The sequence below is a fragment of the Gobius niger genome, assembly GCF_951799975.1.
Source record: "Gobius niger genome assembly, chromosome: 9".
NCBI lineage: Eukaryota > Metazoa > Chordata > Actinopteri > Gobiiformes > Gobiidae > Gobius > Gobius niger.
Window position 1 is genome coordinate 24140783 of NC_136860.1, and position 16250 is coordinate 24157032.

General features: G+C 41.4%; 1 protein-coding gene across 1 annotated transcript; it reads left to right on the forward strand.

Moving 5' to 3' along the window:
• The first annotated feature begins 509 nt into the window (after positions 1–509).
• On the forward strand, positions 510–10130 carry trim45 (tripartite motif containing 45). The gene is made up of 8 exons (XM_079562537.1): positions 510–1158; positions 2613–2901; positions 3459–3604; positions 3836–4149; positions 6524–6653; positions 7918–8032; positions 8717–8843; positions 9785–10130. Exons 1-8 carry the CDS (start codon positions 677–679, stop codon positions 9937–9939), a joined length of 1758 nt encoding a protein of 585 aa, XP_079418663.1. The 5' UTR covers positions 510–676; the 3' UTR covers positions 9940–10130.
• Positions 10131–16250: the final 6120 nt, after the last annotated feature.

The following is a 16250-nucleotide window of genomic DNA, read 5'->3' on the forward strand; positions in this document are numbered from 1 at the left end:
GTTCTCGCCCAAACTGGCAACAGGAATAAATAAAATGACAGAAAACTTGCAATGTGTTTTTTTCTCACATTTATGACAGTGATCTACAGCAACAGTTTCAAATTGACATCTGTAAATTTCCTTTTTTTCCCTATTCACCTGCAGTGTCTCGCCGACTGTTATAATAGAGCATGTTGTTTTCTCAGCTCTTAAATGCTTTTGTTAGAGGGCACACATGTAAACCTTGCATGTAGGTTAATAAAACAATAAACTTTTTTCCTTTGTCCGTTAGGCTACATGTTGCTCCTTTTATTCATCAATTTATTTCTTAAGGCCTAGCAATATTTTTGAAAAGGTTTTCCATGCTTTACTAACTTGTCTGCAGTTTCTGGTGCTGTCACTAGAGGGGGTAGTGGAAGTAGGACCACCCCCACACATAGGCCTCCGGAGACTCCCATTGGTTTTGCACAGGGAGGGTGTCAAATGTCCCATCAACTCTGAATGCATCGGCAACTTCTGCATGAAAAGAGCGTGCGAGTGACCACAGGAATTTAATCAGTGAGTTCTTACGCACACAGTACGTCAATGTAGAGGCCGAAAGAAAGTGTTTTCGTGATGCTGAAATTGCCATAACAACTTCAAAGTTTTCTGGTTGATTTTTGGTCGTGGTGTGGAAGTTACTTGGAACAGAAGCGCAATGTCCGGGGCTCAGGAAAACGCGCTCCAAATCGTCGCGAGCCCGGAGAAAGCGCAGCAAAACGGGACGAGTGTCAACGCGAGGGCGGTGTGTAATGTGTGCAAACGCCTCTATCGGGATCCAAAGATCTTACCCTGTCTCCACACGTTCTGTTCGGACTGTATCGCCCAGCTGGAGCCCTTCTCGCGGTGTCCCTCCTCTTCTTCTTCTTCTCCCCGGGACAGAGCGGTCAGGCGGGGCAGTAGGAGCGAGGGCTCTGTTGCGGTGACCGTACTCTGTCCTGAATGTGACTCCGAGGTGGACCTGCCTGCGTCGGGACCGGCCGGGTTGAGCACCGACCACCTGGCGCTGGATGAGGTGTTTCTGGAGACCCTGGTGACGGACGGCCCGCTGCCCTGCGACCTGTGCGGGGAGGGATCCGCAGAGAGCCGCTGTGAGATCTGCGCCCTGAACCTCTGCGAGTTCTGCTGCCAGGCTCACAGGTAAAGGAGAGGCTAAAACTGAACTAACTGCCCCTGCAGACAGAGGGCAAGATGATGAACGTGAGGGTCAAGTGTGCCGCTCTGTCCACCAGTGTCTGCAATTAGCTGTAACAATAATTAGGCTACCCTAAAGCTCCATGGCAGGAATTCCCATGTGGACCCTAGACCTTCCGAGTGGAACTTTGGCTTGTGGATTTCAAAGGTTTCAAGCCAATTCACAATTTTGATAGCAACAATATCATTAGTTGCACATTTTACTTATTTTTTGACAAAATGAAAGACTGGTTTGGCAATAATAATAATAATAATAATAATAATAATAATAATAATAATAATAATAATAATAATAATAAAGGACTACACTTGTATTGCACTTTACAAGCCTGTGTTACCAAGTTTCTAAGCGCTACATTGTCATTATATAGTTATATAGTCATTATTCATTCACGCCGGTGGTGGTAAACTACTGTCGGACACTTAACAGGTGCGCATGGGTGGTGACCCTTGAACTGCCTTACTATAAATGAGTGTTCCCGCTTTCTCTCTCTCTGCCCCCACTTCAATAAACAGGGACATGGTCCAGTACTGTCCTCCAAAAAGACCCTCTGCTTTGCCTTATTCTCCACCCTTCACATCGGTCGGCTACACCACTGTTGTAGCCACAACTACTCTGGGCTCCCATCCAAGTGCCTACAACAAAACTATTGGCTTACTAGGCATAGGTATTTTGATTGATTGTTTATTCCGAGTTCAGTGTACAATATATATACATTTACACCATTTTTTACATTAACATGTGCAGCTTTTGCGACATTTTAACATGCATTCATGACATATATACTTGCCTATATACATAATGCTGTACATAAACTCGAAAAGGCATAGGTTAATTTATTAATGTATATAAAACAACCTTTGGCGACAAGTGGCAATTGCCTATATGCAAATCCCGATAGTGAAAGGTGCACTATGCAACGTTTTATTCAAATATAAAAGGTTGTTACTGTAGTTGTGCTTATTTGACCTTGTCGTGACCCAGCGGCTGTATGAGTGGTTAACATAGAGTGCCTTTACTTTCAACCGCATTGGTCTCTCTACAATGCTCCAGGATCACTTGTTCTGTAGATTTCCTGATGAGAGGGTCCAGTGGCAGACAAAACCTTCCAAACAATTGATCCTGAGGCGTCCTGGAAAGTGAAGGCACAATGCTGACCACTCATGCAGCCACTGGGTCACGACAAGGTCAAATACGCACCAATATCAACTTGTTTTTTTCCTCGCATAAAAAGTGACATTATGCATCTTTCATTTCGAATATTAGAATAGACTAAAAAAACGGTTGTGCTGTTGTGGTTTAAAGGCAGTCTGGGAACACCTATCATTGCAGATCATTTATCACCGTATATTATGGTATATGATTCAGATGGGCCCTCTTTTCTCTTAACGCCCCGCAGACGTCAGAAGCGGACCATCTCTCACTCGGTTCAGGCTCTCCATGAGTTGAAATCCCGTGGCCGCCTGTGTCGCCCCGTCCTCTGCTCGCTCCATCCGGGACAGGAGCTGCGCCTCTTCTGTCAGCCATGTGACCTGCCCGTGTGCCTGGAGTGTTCCGCCACGCTGCACCGGGACCACGGCTGCTGTCCCACACGAGATGTCATCCTTCGCCATGGAGACCACATCCGGGAACTGGTCTCTGTTCACCTGCGACCTCGCCTGGAGCGACTGGAGGAGTCCCTTCAGAAGGTGGAAGAGTTCTGTATATGTTTTGCTTTAGAATGACTTGAAGTATTTTGTTAAATGCCAATGTATGTGCTAGTCTTGGTAATTAGTTCTATGCCATTTGATTCCTCTGTTGTGTTACATTACTTTTTCTTGTCAGTTCTATTATTATTGACATTATTTCTACATTTTCATAACTTACTCAGATTTAAAAGATCTATTTGTCATCCAGGAATTGATTGATTTTGTTATTTATTTGTTCTTTTAGAATGGAACTGCTGAATGATTGGTCCCCAAGTCTTAAACCATATAGTTACTCTCATGACGAAAGCTTTTTGAATTATGTCACCATTTTTGGACAGCATTTTGAAAAAAAATATTACCTCAGATTATTAGTTGATTAGATGAGACGTTGAACTTTGTACCAATTACAGAAATAGTAACTATAAGCATCAGCATTTTGACAGCAGAAAGGCAAATTCTTCACCACTTCAGTATTAAGGTATATGCTCTTTGGTATCTTATGGTGTGAATGTGATCTATTTTGAAAGTGCTAAATCTCTCCTTCTGGCCCTGTGAAGGTGAATGAGTCCCAGGAGTCCCTGACCTCACATGTGGAGGAGGTGGCAAAAGAGGTGAGAGCTTTTGCTCGCGGATATGCCAGTGCTGTGGAAGCCCACTGTGTGTCTCTGCTGCACCGCTTAGAGGAGCTACACATACAACGCAGGTACAGAGCTCTGACATGAGAGCAATCAGGTTTTAACTTTGAATGTCTAATAGTGAGTTACATTGTGTCAAGTCAGTGTAATTGTACGTCTACCTCCTCTGAGCAGTGTTCTTTGACAATGAGTTTTCACTTTCTGTGCTTTGCTGTTAAATTATCTTTGAATAAACCGCCACGACCAGGACATTGTAAACTTAAACTCCTAAAATACCGTCATTCTGTCTCTTCCCCCAGAAACCAGCTCCACCTGCAGAGGGCTCAGCTGTGCCAGGCCCTGTTGGACGTCCGAGGTGGAGTGGAGTTTGCTGAGAGGCTTCTAGGTTGTGGTTCGGACGCAGAGATCCTGACGGCCAAAGCGGTGACCGTGCAGAGACTGAGCACCCTGTCTGAGAGCAGCTACGACCCGCAGGCTGCCGCTGGACCAGACGACGGCTCCAGCATCTGCTTTTTGCCCTCCGAGCCGGCGGGGGACGTCAGTGGGTACCCAGTGGTCGGCATCATCCACGGAAAGACAGTGGATCCCAGCAAGTGCACGGTGGAAGGAGAAGGTAAGCCAACAATATTGAAAGTTATTAGATTAGATATGATTATATGTTATTGAAGTAGATTTGAAGATGTTTGAGTAATGAAGGCTTTAAAAAAAAAATCCCCATAGAAGTAAAGAATTCAGAACAAATAATGTGTATGTGGGTGAAAGGTCTTCAGTATGGTGAGGAAAAGGTAATGGAACTGAAGCCCAAGAAAAGAAAATACACAAAACATTAGTGCTTTCGAATGGCCTGGTTAATGGCCTCCCTGTTCATATTATTGTCTTAGGAAGACTCTATAGACACATAGTTTAGTGCCAGACTCTGTTGCGAGTTACAGCTGGTGTGACTGTGTAGGGGGAGGAACAGTGTGGACAGACAGACTCTGTTAAAGACTATTGTTTCATGGAAATTCCTTTGGAGGAGAAGGAATGCTCCTGGGGCCCGGGGGGTAAAACAGTGACTGGGGATGTTTACACCTAAACACGTGCATTACAGAGAAATGCTGGGCATGTGGCAACAGTGTATTCTAAATCCTGGATGGAACCACTACAGAGGTACTTTTGTCAATATGACAAAAGAGTCGACATGCATGACATTTGTATTTCAGTGTTTCAGTGTTTAACCCATGTAGTTTAAGATTAAAATACAGATTCCCGGCAACTTGAAAATTACCATTATTGTAGGCATGGAATCAAAAAGGTAAGGAACTAGATAAACACTTTGCTGAAGAAAATACACATTACAATTTTGAACATCGACATGCATGCCTATTTGTATCTCTCCATCTCCATTCTGTTTCTAGTAAATGGAAATTTGTCTCAATTAATTTACATCGTTTTTTTTTCACTGGGAGCTGTCTCAAGTCCCTTTTTATTCCTTCGAATGATTATTTCTCAAGCTGTAGAGATACTTGCCCAGGCTTATGCATTTGTTGAAACAGAACTCATTACATACATTGTGTTTCCGTATTTCCTTTAATTTCGTTGCAAGTGTTAATGAGTTTGCATTTGCTCATTACACAGGTGACATGAGGAACAGCTGTGTCCGTTATGTGGACAGCTGCTGCTTACGAGGCAGAAAATTCACTCAATTATTTTGTCTGATATCTGTGAGTCAAGTTGCTCTACCAGTTGGAATTGTTGATGCATTTTTCTGTTGCTATTTGGTTCAATTCACAAGTTTAAAAAAAAGATACAAGATAGTGATACAAGCACTGCAGGGCCTTATATAAAACTCTATGGGTGAATTATTGTTTTTGAATGAAATATCCAGACGCAAAATTCACATATGTTGATACTTATACTGTAGATTATCTGTTAAGGATTAGGTCTTCAGACTTGCCATATGACCACATTAATCTTGTGTCTTTAAGTTCTGTCAGCTGAGAATATTTGCAACTCTGTGATTCAAGTATGTCACCATTTTTTGATGAGAAAAAAAGTCACATTTGTCCGTTTTCGCTGATTTTATGCCAGTTTGTTGCACTTTGATAGGTCCAGTGTCTGTTGACCATATCCAGGTCAAAGCATTTGCCTTCTATACAATTAAAGGAGGAACATGCTGTTGCTACTATCACAGAATATTGGCCTGCACTCCACCTCCATGTTAAAGTATTGTCTCTTTTATAATGACATGAACACAACCTATTGAAAAATTAAAAACAATCATCTGAACAAGTGGAAGCGATTCGTCTTCCTGTCTCTAAACAGGCCGAACCACAGCTGCTGGGAGGCACATGCTGAAGAACCCTAACAGTAGCGTCATTAGTTATCCCAGACCTATTAGACTCTGAAAACCAAATACCAAACTGCATTAATCATAGATGAGAGTGCAAATGATGTTAGCTTTGGAGCAAACTTGAAGCTGATGAATATCTTGAGTTGTTGAGTTTTTTTTTTCTTTTATTCATTTATTTATATGACACGACAAATGCACCTGACCAGTGAATAAGCTCTGTTTTAAAACCTCTTATTTTGCATGTAGGCACTGTAGCAGCCACCTGTGTGTTTGTCCAGTGCTGTTTCTGTTGGTTATTAATTGACCTGAAGTATAATTAGTTTTTTTTGTTATTATGCTAAATGAAGATGAAGAATAGAAGGTGAATAATTACTTGGTTATATTGTGAGTGTGACCTATGCCTTGCGGTGGCTAAATAAAACTAATAAAATGCTGCAAATTTCCTTTGACTATAAGCATTATTATGCACACTTTAGACCCCTGCTTTACAGTTTGTATTTTTTTGTATCTGTCCCTATCAAATAAACAAAAAAATAAATAAATCAGAAAATATGTAGTTCTTCACAAAACCTTATTTGTCTCATGTTGAAGAGTACTGCAGTGCCTTGTGTGTTTAGGTGACTTATAACAATATAATGATTGTACTTTACTACAGGACTGTTGCAGTGTTGCGTAGGCCAGTCTGGACACTTCACTCTGGTCTGTCGGGACTCGGGAGGGGACCAGCTAACCCGAGGAGGAGAGCATATAGTGGTCAGCATTGCCCACAAAGAGAAGCGAAGCTGGTGAGTTTAATATGTGTGTTTCTCAAACCATTTAATAATAATAATAATGCATTGGTTTTATATAGCGCTTTTCTGGACACTCAAAGACGCTTTACATTGCACTATTCGTTCACTCCATACTCTGTGGTGGTAAGCTACTATTGTAGCCACAGCTGCCCTGGGGTAGACTGACGGAAGCGAGGCAACCAGTCTGCGCCATCGGCCCCTCCGACCACCACCAACCACTCACTCACTCACTACATTCGCTAGGCTTCCTGGTGTTACCAAACGGTCTCCCATCCAAGTACCGACCAGGCCCTTCCCTGCTTAGCTTCCAAGGTCTGACGGGATTGGGCATCGCAAAGGCGGTATGACCACTTTACAACATTGATTCTCACAGTATAAGTGCTTAAGATGGCACCCTCTGCAGTGCCGGACTTAAACAGCTTTAATAAAGGTTTTGTCCTTGTTTACTAAAGTTTTGGTTTCGTCCTAATAGAGTTGATTTAGGGCAGTTAAAACCTGATTTTGATCTGGCAGTAGCTACTTGGAAAGGCACATTTATTCTATGGTGGAAGTCAGAGCCCTGGGCATAGCCGGCCACCTATGGCGCCATCTGCTGGAGGGCCAGCTGAATTGCGCTTTAATTTTGAACACCATGAGGTCCATGCTCCTGCCATCTACAACATCTCCGTTTTTCGGGCATACCTTTATAACAGAAAGAGATAGAGACTTGCCTTTTGTGTTGGAAACTAGAAATTTCAAGCTTTCAAATTACCCCTCCCTGGTCCTTCTACACCTCCGGGGAGCCGTGTAACATTGTGAAAATTTGTAAATTTATTTCAGAAGTACAGGTTCCTTTTTAAATGAATAGATAATCATAAAAAAATAAAATAAAACTTGCCGTGTGTCCAAAAGGTTTGGGATAGAAAAACACAGCAAAAAAAAAACGGTATCACTTTATTTTACAGTACCTTGATACATTGTACCCACACTTAATTTAGTACAATGTAATGTGCTCTGTAACAATCTGTAATAACTTGTACCTATGGGTTAGATACACAATGGAATAACTTGTGTTAATACTTTGTAGGTACATAATGTAATAGGACACGAGACGCTTAGGGTTAGAGCTTAAGGTTAGGTTTGGAGTTAGAGTTATGGCTCGTCTAAAATGTTTAAAAACCACCGGGATACAAATTATACAAAACATAAATGGTCACGTTTTATTTAATTTAATGCACTCTTTCAATGTTTGTCTGTATGGTTTGTGTCTTTTGCTCAGCACAACAGTGGCATCAGTGGTGGACAACAATGATGGGACCTATATTGTTTCATACACACCAGAAGAGCCGGGACCTTACTCCTTGTGGGTCTGTGTCAAAACCCAGCATGTCAAGGTACCAAATAATGGTTTCTGTTTTGTGAACCAATTGCTGTGCAGCTTGACATTTGTTAATGTAATGTCAAATACAACATTGCTAACCTTTTCATGCAGTGATGTATAACCTAAAGGCAACGCTCTCTACTAGTGTTTCGTAAACGGACGGCAGGGAACGAAAAGTGATCATATCTGTAATGCTGAGCGTTTATTTTAATTGAAGCCTAATTATTGACTGTATGATTGTCGTAATTAATCCTAAATCACTTTTAACAATTAATGGAAAGCGGAAATAAGACGTTTTGACCCCCAAAAGATCACACACACAGATACTTTGTGACAGGGTAATGAAATTTGGCACAAAATATGCTGATGTGATGAGGATAATAATTAAATTGCATTATTGGGGCTGGGTTTTGATTTTTCAAATAATACAAGCATAAAAATATATATATATTCTTGAATTTTTTTCAGTTTTTTTTTTTTTTTTCCTGGAAGAGTAGGATCCATAGTTCTTCCTGCCAAATTTGAATCCCAAAGTGAACCATTGTTTTGCCTGATCACACCCACTAACGTCCTGCCTTTTAACTTTTTGTTGTTGTTGTTGTCAAACTTTCACATATTCCTTTATATTTTTGAATATGTCAAATCTTGTCTGCTTTGCTGCTCTGAATACAGCTGAGCCCCCCTGTCATGTTTGTAGGGATCCCCATTCAACCTGAACATAAAGAGGAAGCTGAGGCGCCACACCGGGACGTTTCATTGCTGTTCTTTCTGCTCCAGTGGAGGATCCAAAGAGGCTCGCTGTGGCTGCCCGGGAACTATGCCAGGTATGTCACACAACACCTGAACCTGCTGCTGGGCTCTGAGCAGCAATATCAGCAGCAACAGACTGTTGACTGTCAGGCAGGCTGCATTACATGGCCGTAACCATCCTCACCGCTTAATGCAAAAATAAACACTTTTTCTACTTACCACTTTAACATTGAAATGTCTGCATAAAATTAATGCAGTTTTTGGTTTTCAAATAAAAAGCTACTCATTGCTTAAAAATATATACAGTATATATGTATTTTTTGTAGATTTTTTTTTATTATTATACTTTTGTAGAATATATATACAGTGCAACTAGCAAGTTACATGGTACAATATCCTTTCCAAACATATTATGCTTAAAATTTGCGAACCTGAGCTGTCCAAACCTTTTTCACTGAGGGCCACATACAGAAAAATATACAAACAACTGGGCCACACTCCGTTATGGTCAGATATGTAACTTCACTTCTATTGTATTAAAGTTAGCAAATTCAATAAAATGTTAACTATGCTTTTTAATTGAATATGCTTAAATTATATTTAGAATTTGCAGCGGGCCAATTAAAAGTGGGCCGCGGGCCGCAGTTGGCCGTAGTTTGGACACCCCTGCTCCATCATTTTATTCATAAATATCAAATGTAATTGCAATCTTAAAGGTGCATTATGCAACTTTTTATGCTGCATATTTGACATAGTAATGACCCAGCGGCTGTATGAGTGGTCAGCATGGCGCCTTTACTTTTGACCACGGTGGCCTCTACAACGCTCCAGGATCAATTGTTTTTTACGTTCTCTGGTGCGAGAGTTCGTCAGCAATGAAAACCTTCCACTACATAAACCCCCCCCCCACATATACGGTTGCATAATGCACCTTTAAGTATTGTCAGAAACATTTCAAGCAGCTATATTTTCCACAGTCCAATTGCATATCCAACATTTCTGTTGTGTCTGTCAGGTGGATTTAAAGGCTGTGGTCATGGCCATAAGGGACACCCAGGGAAGCCGCACTGGTCGTGTTGTGGCAGTACAGCAGAGCGGTCCGAGTGTTTACCCGAGAGTGTGTTAAATGCTGTTTCTGCTCGAGGCCATCTGAGGACTGTGGAGCTCTGAAAGAAATGTACGCGGCAAATGTCACGGTGATGAAAGCCAGGCTGCAGAGGAGCAAGACATTCATGACCTAATACGGCATTAGACTAATTGATGTCGGTCAGTGCTTGTCCAAGGTGCCTTTTATTCAACAATACACTGGAGTCGTTTCTGTACAAGATAGTGAAAAGTTAAACGCATCTTGTCAAATTCACTGTATTGTTCATTTGCAGAGAAAGTGCAAGTACGTATCCAATAACATAATCATGAACATAATCTGAATAAACAACATAACAAAATAAATCATTAGAGCATTTTCTATCTATTTGCCTCATTTTAAACTAGCTTTAGTAATCTATTTTTCTATATTCACTTCAAACTTGAAGCTTGGCTGTTTTTCTTTGGATATTATCTGCATTGAACGTGGTACCTCTGCACATGGTACTTATGTGATACTGTGATTACGCTGCTGTTCAATTGAAATACTCTTGATGCCTTTCAACTTTGTCTCCCTTTTCAAACATTTTTTGAAACGCTTTTATTTCTAAATTCAAAAATCACTTTTACTATGACAGTACTAAATAATTGCCATAAAAGGCTTCCAGTGTTAAGGTTACACAATACCCGCTCACTCCAGCAGGTGGAGGTGTACAACTACTTTCCCCCATTACCCCATTCAGAAATACTGACTATCTACTTGGTGAACTTTCCTTTTCCTGGGCTCAAACATCTTTACTGAGCTAAGAGGCTGATTAAACTGCATTATCAAGAATTGTATTTATAAACAAATGTTAACATGTCTTTGCTCATCTAGAAGTTACAGCATTTAGTTTATAGTTACCCGGGCCTAGCTGCATCCTGCTTGATCAAACTGTTGTTCATTGAGCATATTGAATAAATCAGTGGTCTGACAAATAAAACTCCACCCTTTGGGGGAAATGTTCAAATTATACATGCCTTTATTTCAAATTTAATAATAATTCAGGATTTGCACTTACTTATAAAGCCAATTCTCTGGGGTAGGGGGTTGGGACTAGTGATTGCATAAAAACTAAAGAGCAGTAGTCCACTCCCAGCTCTAAAATGGATGAATGGTTCTATACTTACAGTTACAGTGAGTATACATTGTTGTTGCCGTTTTATTTGTCATTACAACAACTTTACAAAAGAATGTGTCAGCTGCATTTGAGTCATTCTTCATTGCTGCTGGGGCCCATCTCCAGATGTTGAGCCAGGTTTATGGTCAGAATCATTTGGCTGTTGGATTGTGCAAGGGGTCATGGGGAAACCTGTGCACCCAGAGGAAATCCATCCAGGGTTCATTCCCCGTAGGGTCCGGGGATTGAATCCAGGACCTTCTTGCTGTGAGGTAAGAGAGTCAACCACTCAGCCACCATGTTATATTGTTTCTTTCTTGCATATGTGAGACTCATAACAAGGTTGGTTCTAGTAACCAGTGTAGAACCTGGAAGCAAGGTAGGTGCAGTGTCTTGCCAAATGACACAACACTCAATATGCACTAACCAAAGCTGATAAACTTCCAAACTTTGGATTAGTGAGTGAACGCTCTGCCACTGAGCCACTGTCCCCCACGCACACCCTCCCAAACACCTGCACTAGTTTTTTTCCATTGCATTAATGACTCACAGAGTCTTGTATCTATCTCAGACAGAGACATCAAGATATACTTAACTAGAAATGACTTCCATAACCGGCCATTGATATTGATTTATCATTATTTCACTTCCTTCTTAACTGCAGTGGACACGGGCAGTGTTTTGGGACCGCAGCCATCTCCTGCACACGCCAAATTGAACAATGACAGTATGTAGCTAACGACAGGGCTCCTGCCATCACCGTGAACCCTGGGGAGAGGGACTGCTGCCAAATCTCATAAAGCTCCTTCATGCGGCATTGAGCTCTCAAGTAATGTACCTTGTAATTGAGAGAGCCGGGCATAATGATCCAACTCTGTCCCTCAGTCAAGAAACATTTATGTATTTTATATTTTTTACTTTTAATGCTTTAGTGGCAAGTACTCTATGTGCAGGTTGTATGTTACGAATTGCCTCCCCATGAGGACATAATGATTATAAACAACTCTTGTGATCTGTTTTATTCATCCGTCTGTGAAATGGTAAAATAATAAATGGTCACATTTACAGTATATAGCACTTTTCTACCTGCTTTAGTCAGTCAAGGCGCTTTACATTTAGGAACCACTTACCCATCCACACATCAGTGTACACTGGAGGCAAGGAGGGTGAAGTGTCTTGCCCAATGACACAACCACTGTCACCCCAATGTGCCAATTATTGCACCCGGAAGTGAAGTGATAAGTGAACTATAAGTGATTATCCACTTATAGTTGAGTGATTGACAGGTGTGATGACCCGCCTCTGTAATGTCTATTATGTACAGCATATCTCGCTCAGAGTGAGAGGCTGTGCCCATCGACATTAACTGTTTGTGTAATAATTAATAGTTTTATGGTACAATGTGATTGAAAGGCTGGAGGGGGGCAAAATAGCTCATTCCTGACTGTGGTTATTGAATCTTCCTCTTGTGAATCTAAAAGTGGGGCAAGGACGTAGAACAGAATGTCTACTGGGGATGATGGAGATGGAGGTGCAAATGTTGTGACGGCACATGACACTGCTCATCCACAGATGAAGCATCTCTGTAAACCAACCAGGATATTGCACAGTTCCATCATTTCATGGATGGCAAGCACTATTTTAAAGGAATGTTTTAAAATAACATGAAGGGTAAGTACTTCCAAAGGCTCAAGATTTAAAAATGCAGGTAGATGCAGGTGCTCATAAGGAAAAAAGGCCAAACAAATGGATGAGCCGCTAAACTTGACCTTCACTTTCTCTCAGAAAAATATATTTTTTAACTGCAATGGCAAAAATCCCATGTTTTCATCACATTCATATTACCTACTAACATCCTGACCTGAAGTGACTTGTCCAAATCACTTTATAGACCTAACTTCACCTTCACTTCGCTCCAAGAAACCTGTGGTTGCCTTTGTATTCATGAGCTGGGACCCTCTGTTTTGCGAGGGCAGGTCACTCAGACTGAACCCTGTGTAACTCCATTAGAGACAAAGACGGAAAACCCATGCCACCAGTATAATACATTTACACAGCTCTGAGTGGGGCCTAACTAGCTCACGCCGCCAAATACTGCACTTAGAACGCCGTAAAGCCTGTTAGTTTGGAGCCAGGAGAGCCAGTCCAGTGCTGGCGAGTGAAGAGTCCACTTGTTTGGCTATGCTGTGAGCCATGCCTCAATTTCTTAATAAAGTGATAGCAGCAGCAGAGTGTCCACTGCGTTATAAAAATGAAGAGCAGTGTCACCCAGACCTGAAGACGGGGGCAGCTCTGGCGGTGTTTGGGAGGTCATCTTCGCACATCATTGTCACCAAAGGTACAATTCAATTTCTCATGCTGCCACTGTGCTGAAAACCCTCTGTAAGTCGGCCTATTTTCACACCGAAAGCATATGTAGGACTACAGTGTATTCACAACAATTTCAGCAAAACGAAGATTTCATTTCCGATACATGGTGAGGTGGTTGATTGATATTTGCCATAGGCTGACATCAGTGAATGGGTCAAACATGTTATGCAGAAAAAAGAAAGAAAAAAAGAAAGAAGTGATTGACATGCCAGGGTACATGACATTGCTTCCTGAGAACAGACTATGGTTTTGTCATGGAATCAATGTTAAATCCTCCAACCAGTTTTATGAAAAGCTTGATTCAATGGCTGCACTTTATTGCGTTTGGAGTCATATCCTGCAGCATCATCATCGACAATGCAGTCATTCTGAAGAAAGGTCTTTAATTGAGCACTCAAAATTTTTTGTATACGGCTAATCTTACGGAGAATGCAGTGCGAGTAATTCTGTGCTCATACTGACTTCTATCACGCATTCATGTGAACAACACTCTGTTTATCCATTCACCCTGCCTCTCCACAGAAACTCGTAATCACTGGTGATGATGGCGGTGTAAGAAAGAAACGCTCTGCTGCACCATTAAACACAATGTCACATAACAGAGTGAAATGCAGGGGCACTTGTGGGGACTGTATGCCGTTACAACCACCAGACCGTGGGATTGACACTTGAGACACACGTTTCTTTAGCACTCTCACTGAACAGAGCCAGAGGTGAAGACTGCCCTTGTACTGCACTGACAGACACAGGACATTGGTAATATACACTTTGACACTCAAACCATGACTTTCACCACCATACAGTCAATGACTTCCACATGTAGCAAGCACCAATAACGAAAACTTTTCATTCGCCTGATGCAATCGAAAAACAAAGGTTGTAACCACCAAAACAAATAATGGTAGCTATAAGTTAAGTTTAGTTAACTTTTTAATGATTTAGGAGAAACAAAATAAACTTGTCAGGGCCGCCCTACAGTCATGATTCAGTTTGATAGTAATTAATTTGTACAACACAATAGAATAAAGTCTGGCAGGTTATCTTCCTTTGGACAATGATGCACCAAACCATACCCCTTTAATTAATGCCCTTCACATATCCAGTCACCAGTTCTCATCTGAGAAATTTAAAACTGAATGAGCTGTCATAGTACACTCTGCAATTGTGCATTCAACACAAATGACACCAATGTAACTCAGGTTATACATTATGATTAGATATTTCTGGGATCTGCTTCTGCTTCTTTTTTTCCCCTGACATTTTGATTTTCCACACCATAAACTTGAGAGTGTGTAGTCTTTGTGTGAAATGTATGATAAATTCCTCACCGGTCCAATGGCTATCCCCTTGACAATGATCATCACAAATGCACCCAAGCAGAAGACACCCTCCCTCATATTTTCCTGAACTGTCAGTGTTTTTGTGTTCGCTCAGCTCTTTTTGCATTTTGTGTGTGGTCCGGATCGCGGAGTTGCATGGTGAGGCCTCTGTGAAGGTAGAACTTTAGCTCTAATTCACTCACTAAGGGGGAAACGTTGTAAATCACAGTGCCCCTCAAGCCCTGTTGTTGCCACTGTGGTGAAGGCCAGGCTCAAGGACTGTGTAATGATGGACACTGGGGTCTGTGACTGTACTCAGCAAAACGCCATGGCTGAGTTTATGGCTGGACTTTAAACTACTCTGATAGATCACTGTAGTGTGTGGGCAGCCACTGTCAGTGTAGACGAACAGCCTCCAGAGCTTTGGTTTATGAAGTGTTTTAAGTGCCAAAACAAAACATAAAAAAGAGACTTTGTAAAGTTCCCTGTTTTTTTATTTATTCACAAAACGGGTCACAGCAGGAAAGTCCCAGATTTGATTTCCGCACAAGTTGGGGCCTTTCTGTGAAAGCGTGTTCCTGTAATTTCTGGGAGAGTTTTTATGTTTATGGGCACTGTGGTTTCCAATGATCGATCCAACACATGTGCCCTAATCCTTACCAAGATCTTAGCTCAAGATCTGGACATTGGCTACCAAAGCACTGCTCCTGACAGGTTACCCTGATGCACTGGAATGAATGATGGGTCAAATGCAGAGGACAAATTATACATACTAATTGTAAGATAAATTATATGTAAAATGGGGGAGAGCCTGGTTTAGACATACTTTAGTCCTATAGTCTAGTCTAGAGTCACTTTTTCTCTAGACCCAATTGTCTTGTTTTATTGGTCTTGGTTTTCTGGTTTAGTCTTTTTTTCTTTCATAGTAAATGCAAAAATACATTTGGTTGCGAATATTAAGAACTTTTTGTCTTCTGTTTTCGGGGAGAATCAACTCTTTGGATCCAAAAGGTCTCTCACCCTAGATGGTGTTGCTAAGACTATAAAACAATGCAGTCCTTCAATTCTTCCAGGTGTTTCCTATACTTTCTACACACTTACAAATGGCGCACAATAAGGCTATAACACGGAAAGGCAATAGCCTGAAAACAGCCCCTCTTCAACAAACTTCAAAAAAGTTTTTCTGGTGTTTTGCATTGTCATTAGAACAAACTTTACTTTGGTGCTATTGTGTGTTGTATGTTTATGTCTCAACCATGTAATCTACAGTGGTAAAAGTGTGTTATGAGTTACGCTATGACAAATTATGGTTTCCTACTTTCGGTGGCCCTTTAAGCCTTACCACTGAAAAGCAAACACATTTGCTGCTGGGAAAGTGTCATCGCTGAGGTGTCTAACAAATTACAGCCTTCAGTGAGAGAGAAAGCTTAGACAGGTTTTGGGCTGGGAGTGTGTCCAGAGACAGAGGCAGAAGAAGCGACACCTGTCTAATAATGGACACAGTGTTTTTATGCTGTGAGAAAAGATGGAGTATTGTCAAGGCTAAAAG

Coding starts and splice junctions, on each gene's coding strand:
- trim45 (XM_079562537.1), top strand. CDS start 677: ATGTCCGGGGCTCAGGAAAACGCGCTCCAAATCGTCGCGAGCCCGGAG. Junction 8,033..8,716: donor TCAAAACCCAGCATGTCAAG/GTACCAAATAAT, acceptor TCATGTTTGTAG/GGATCCCCATTCAACCTGAA. Junction 8,844..9,784: donor CTGCCCGGGAACTATGCCAG/GTATGTCACACA, acceptor TGTGTCTGTCAG/GTGGATTTAAAGGCTGTGGT.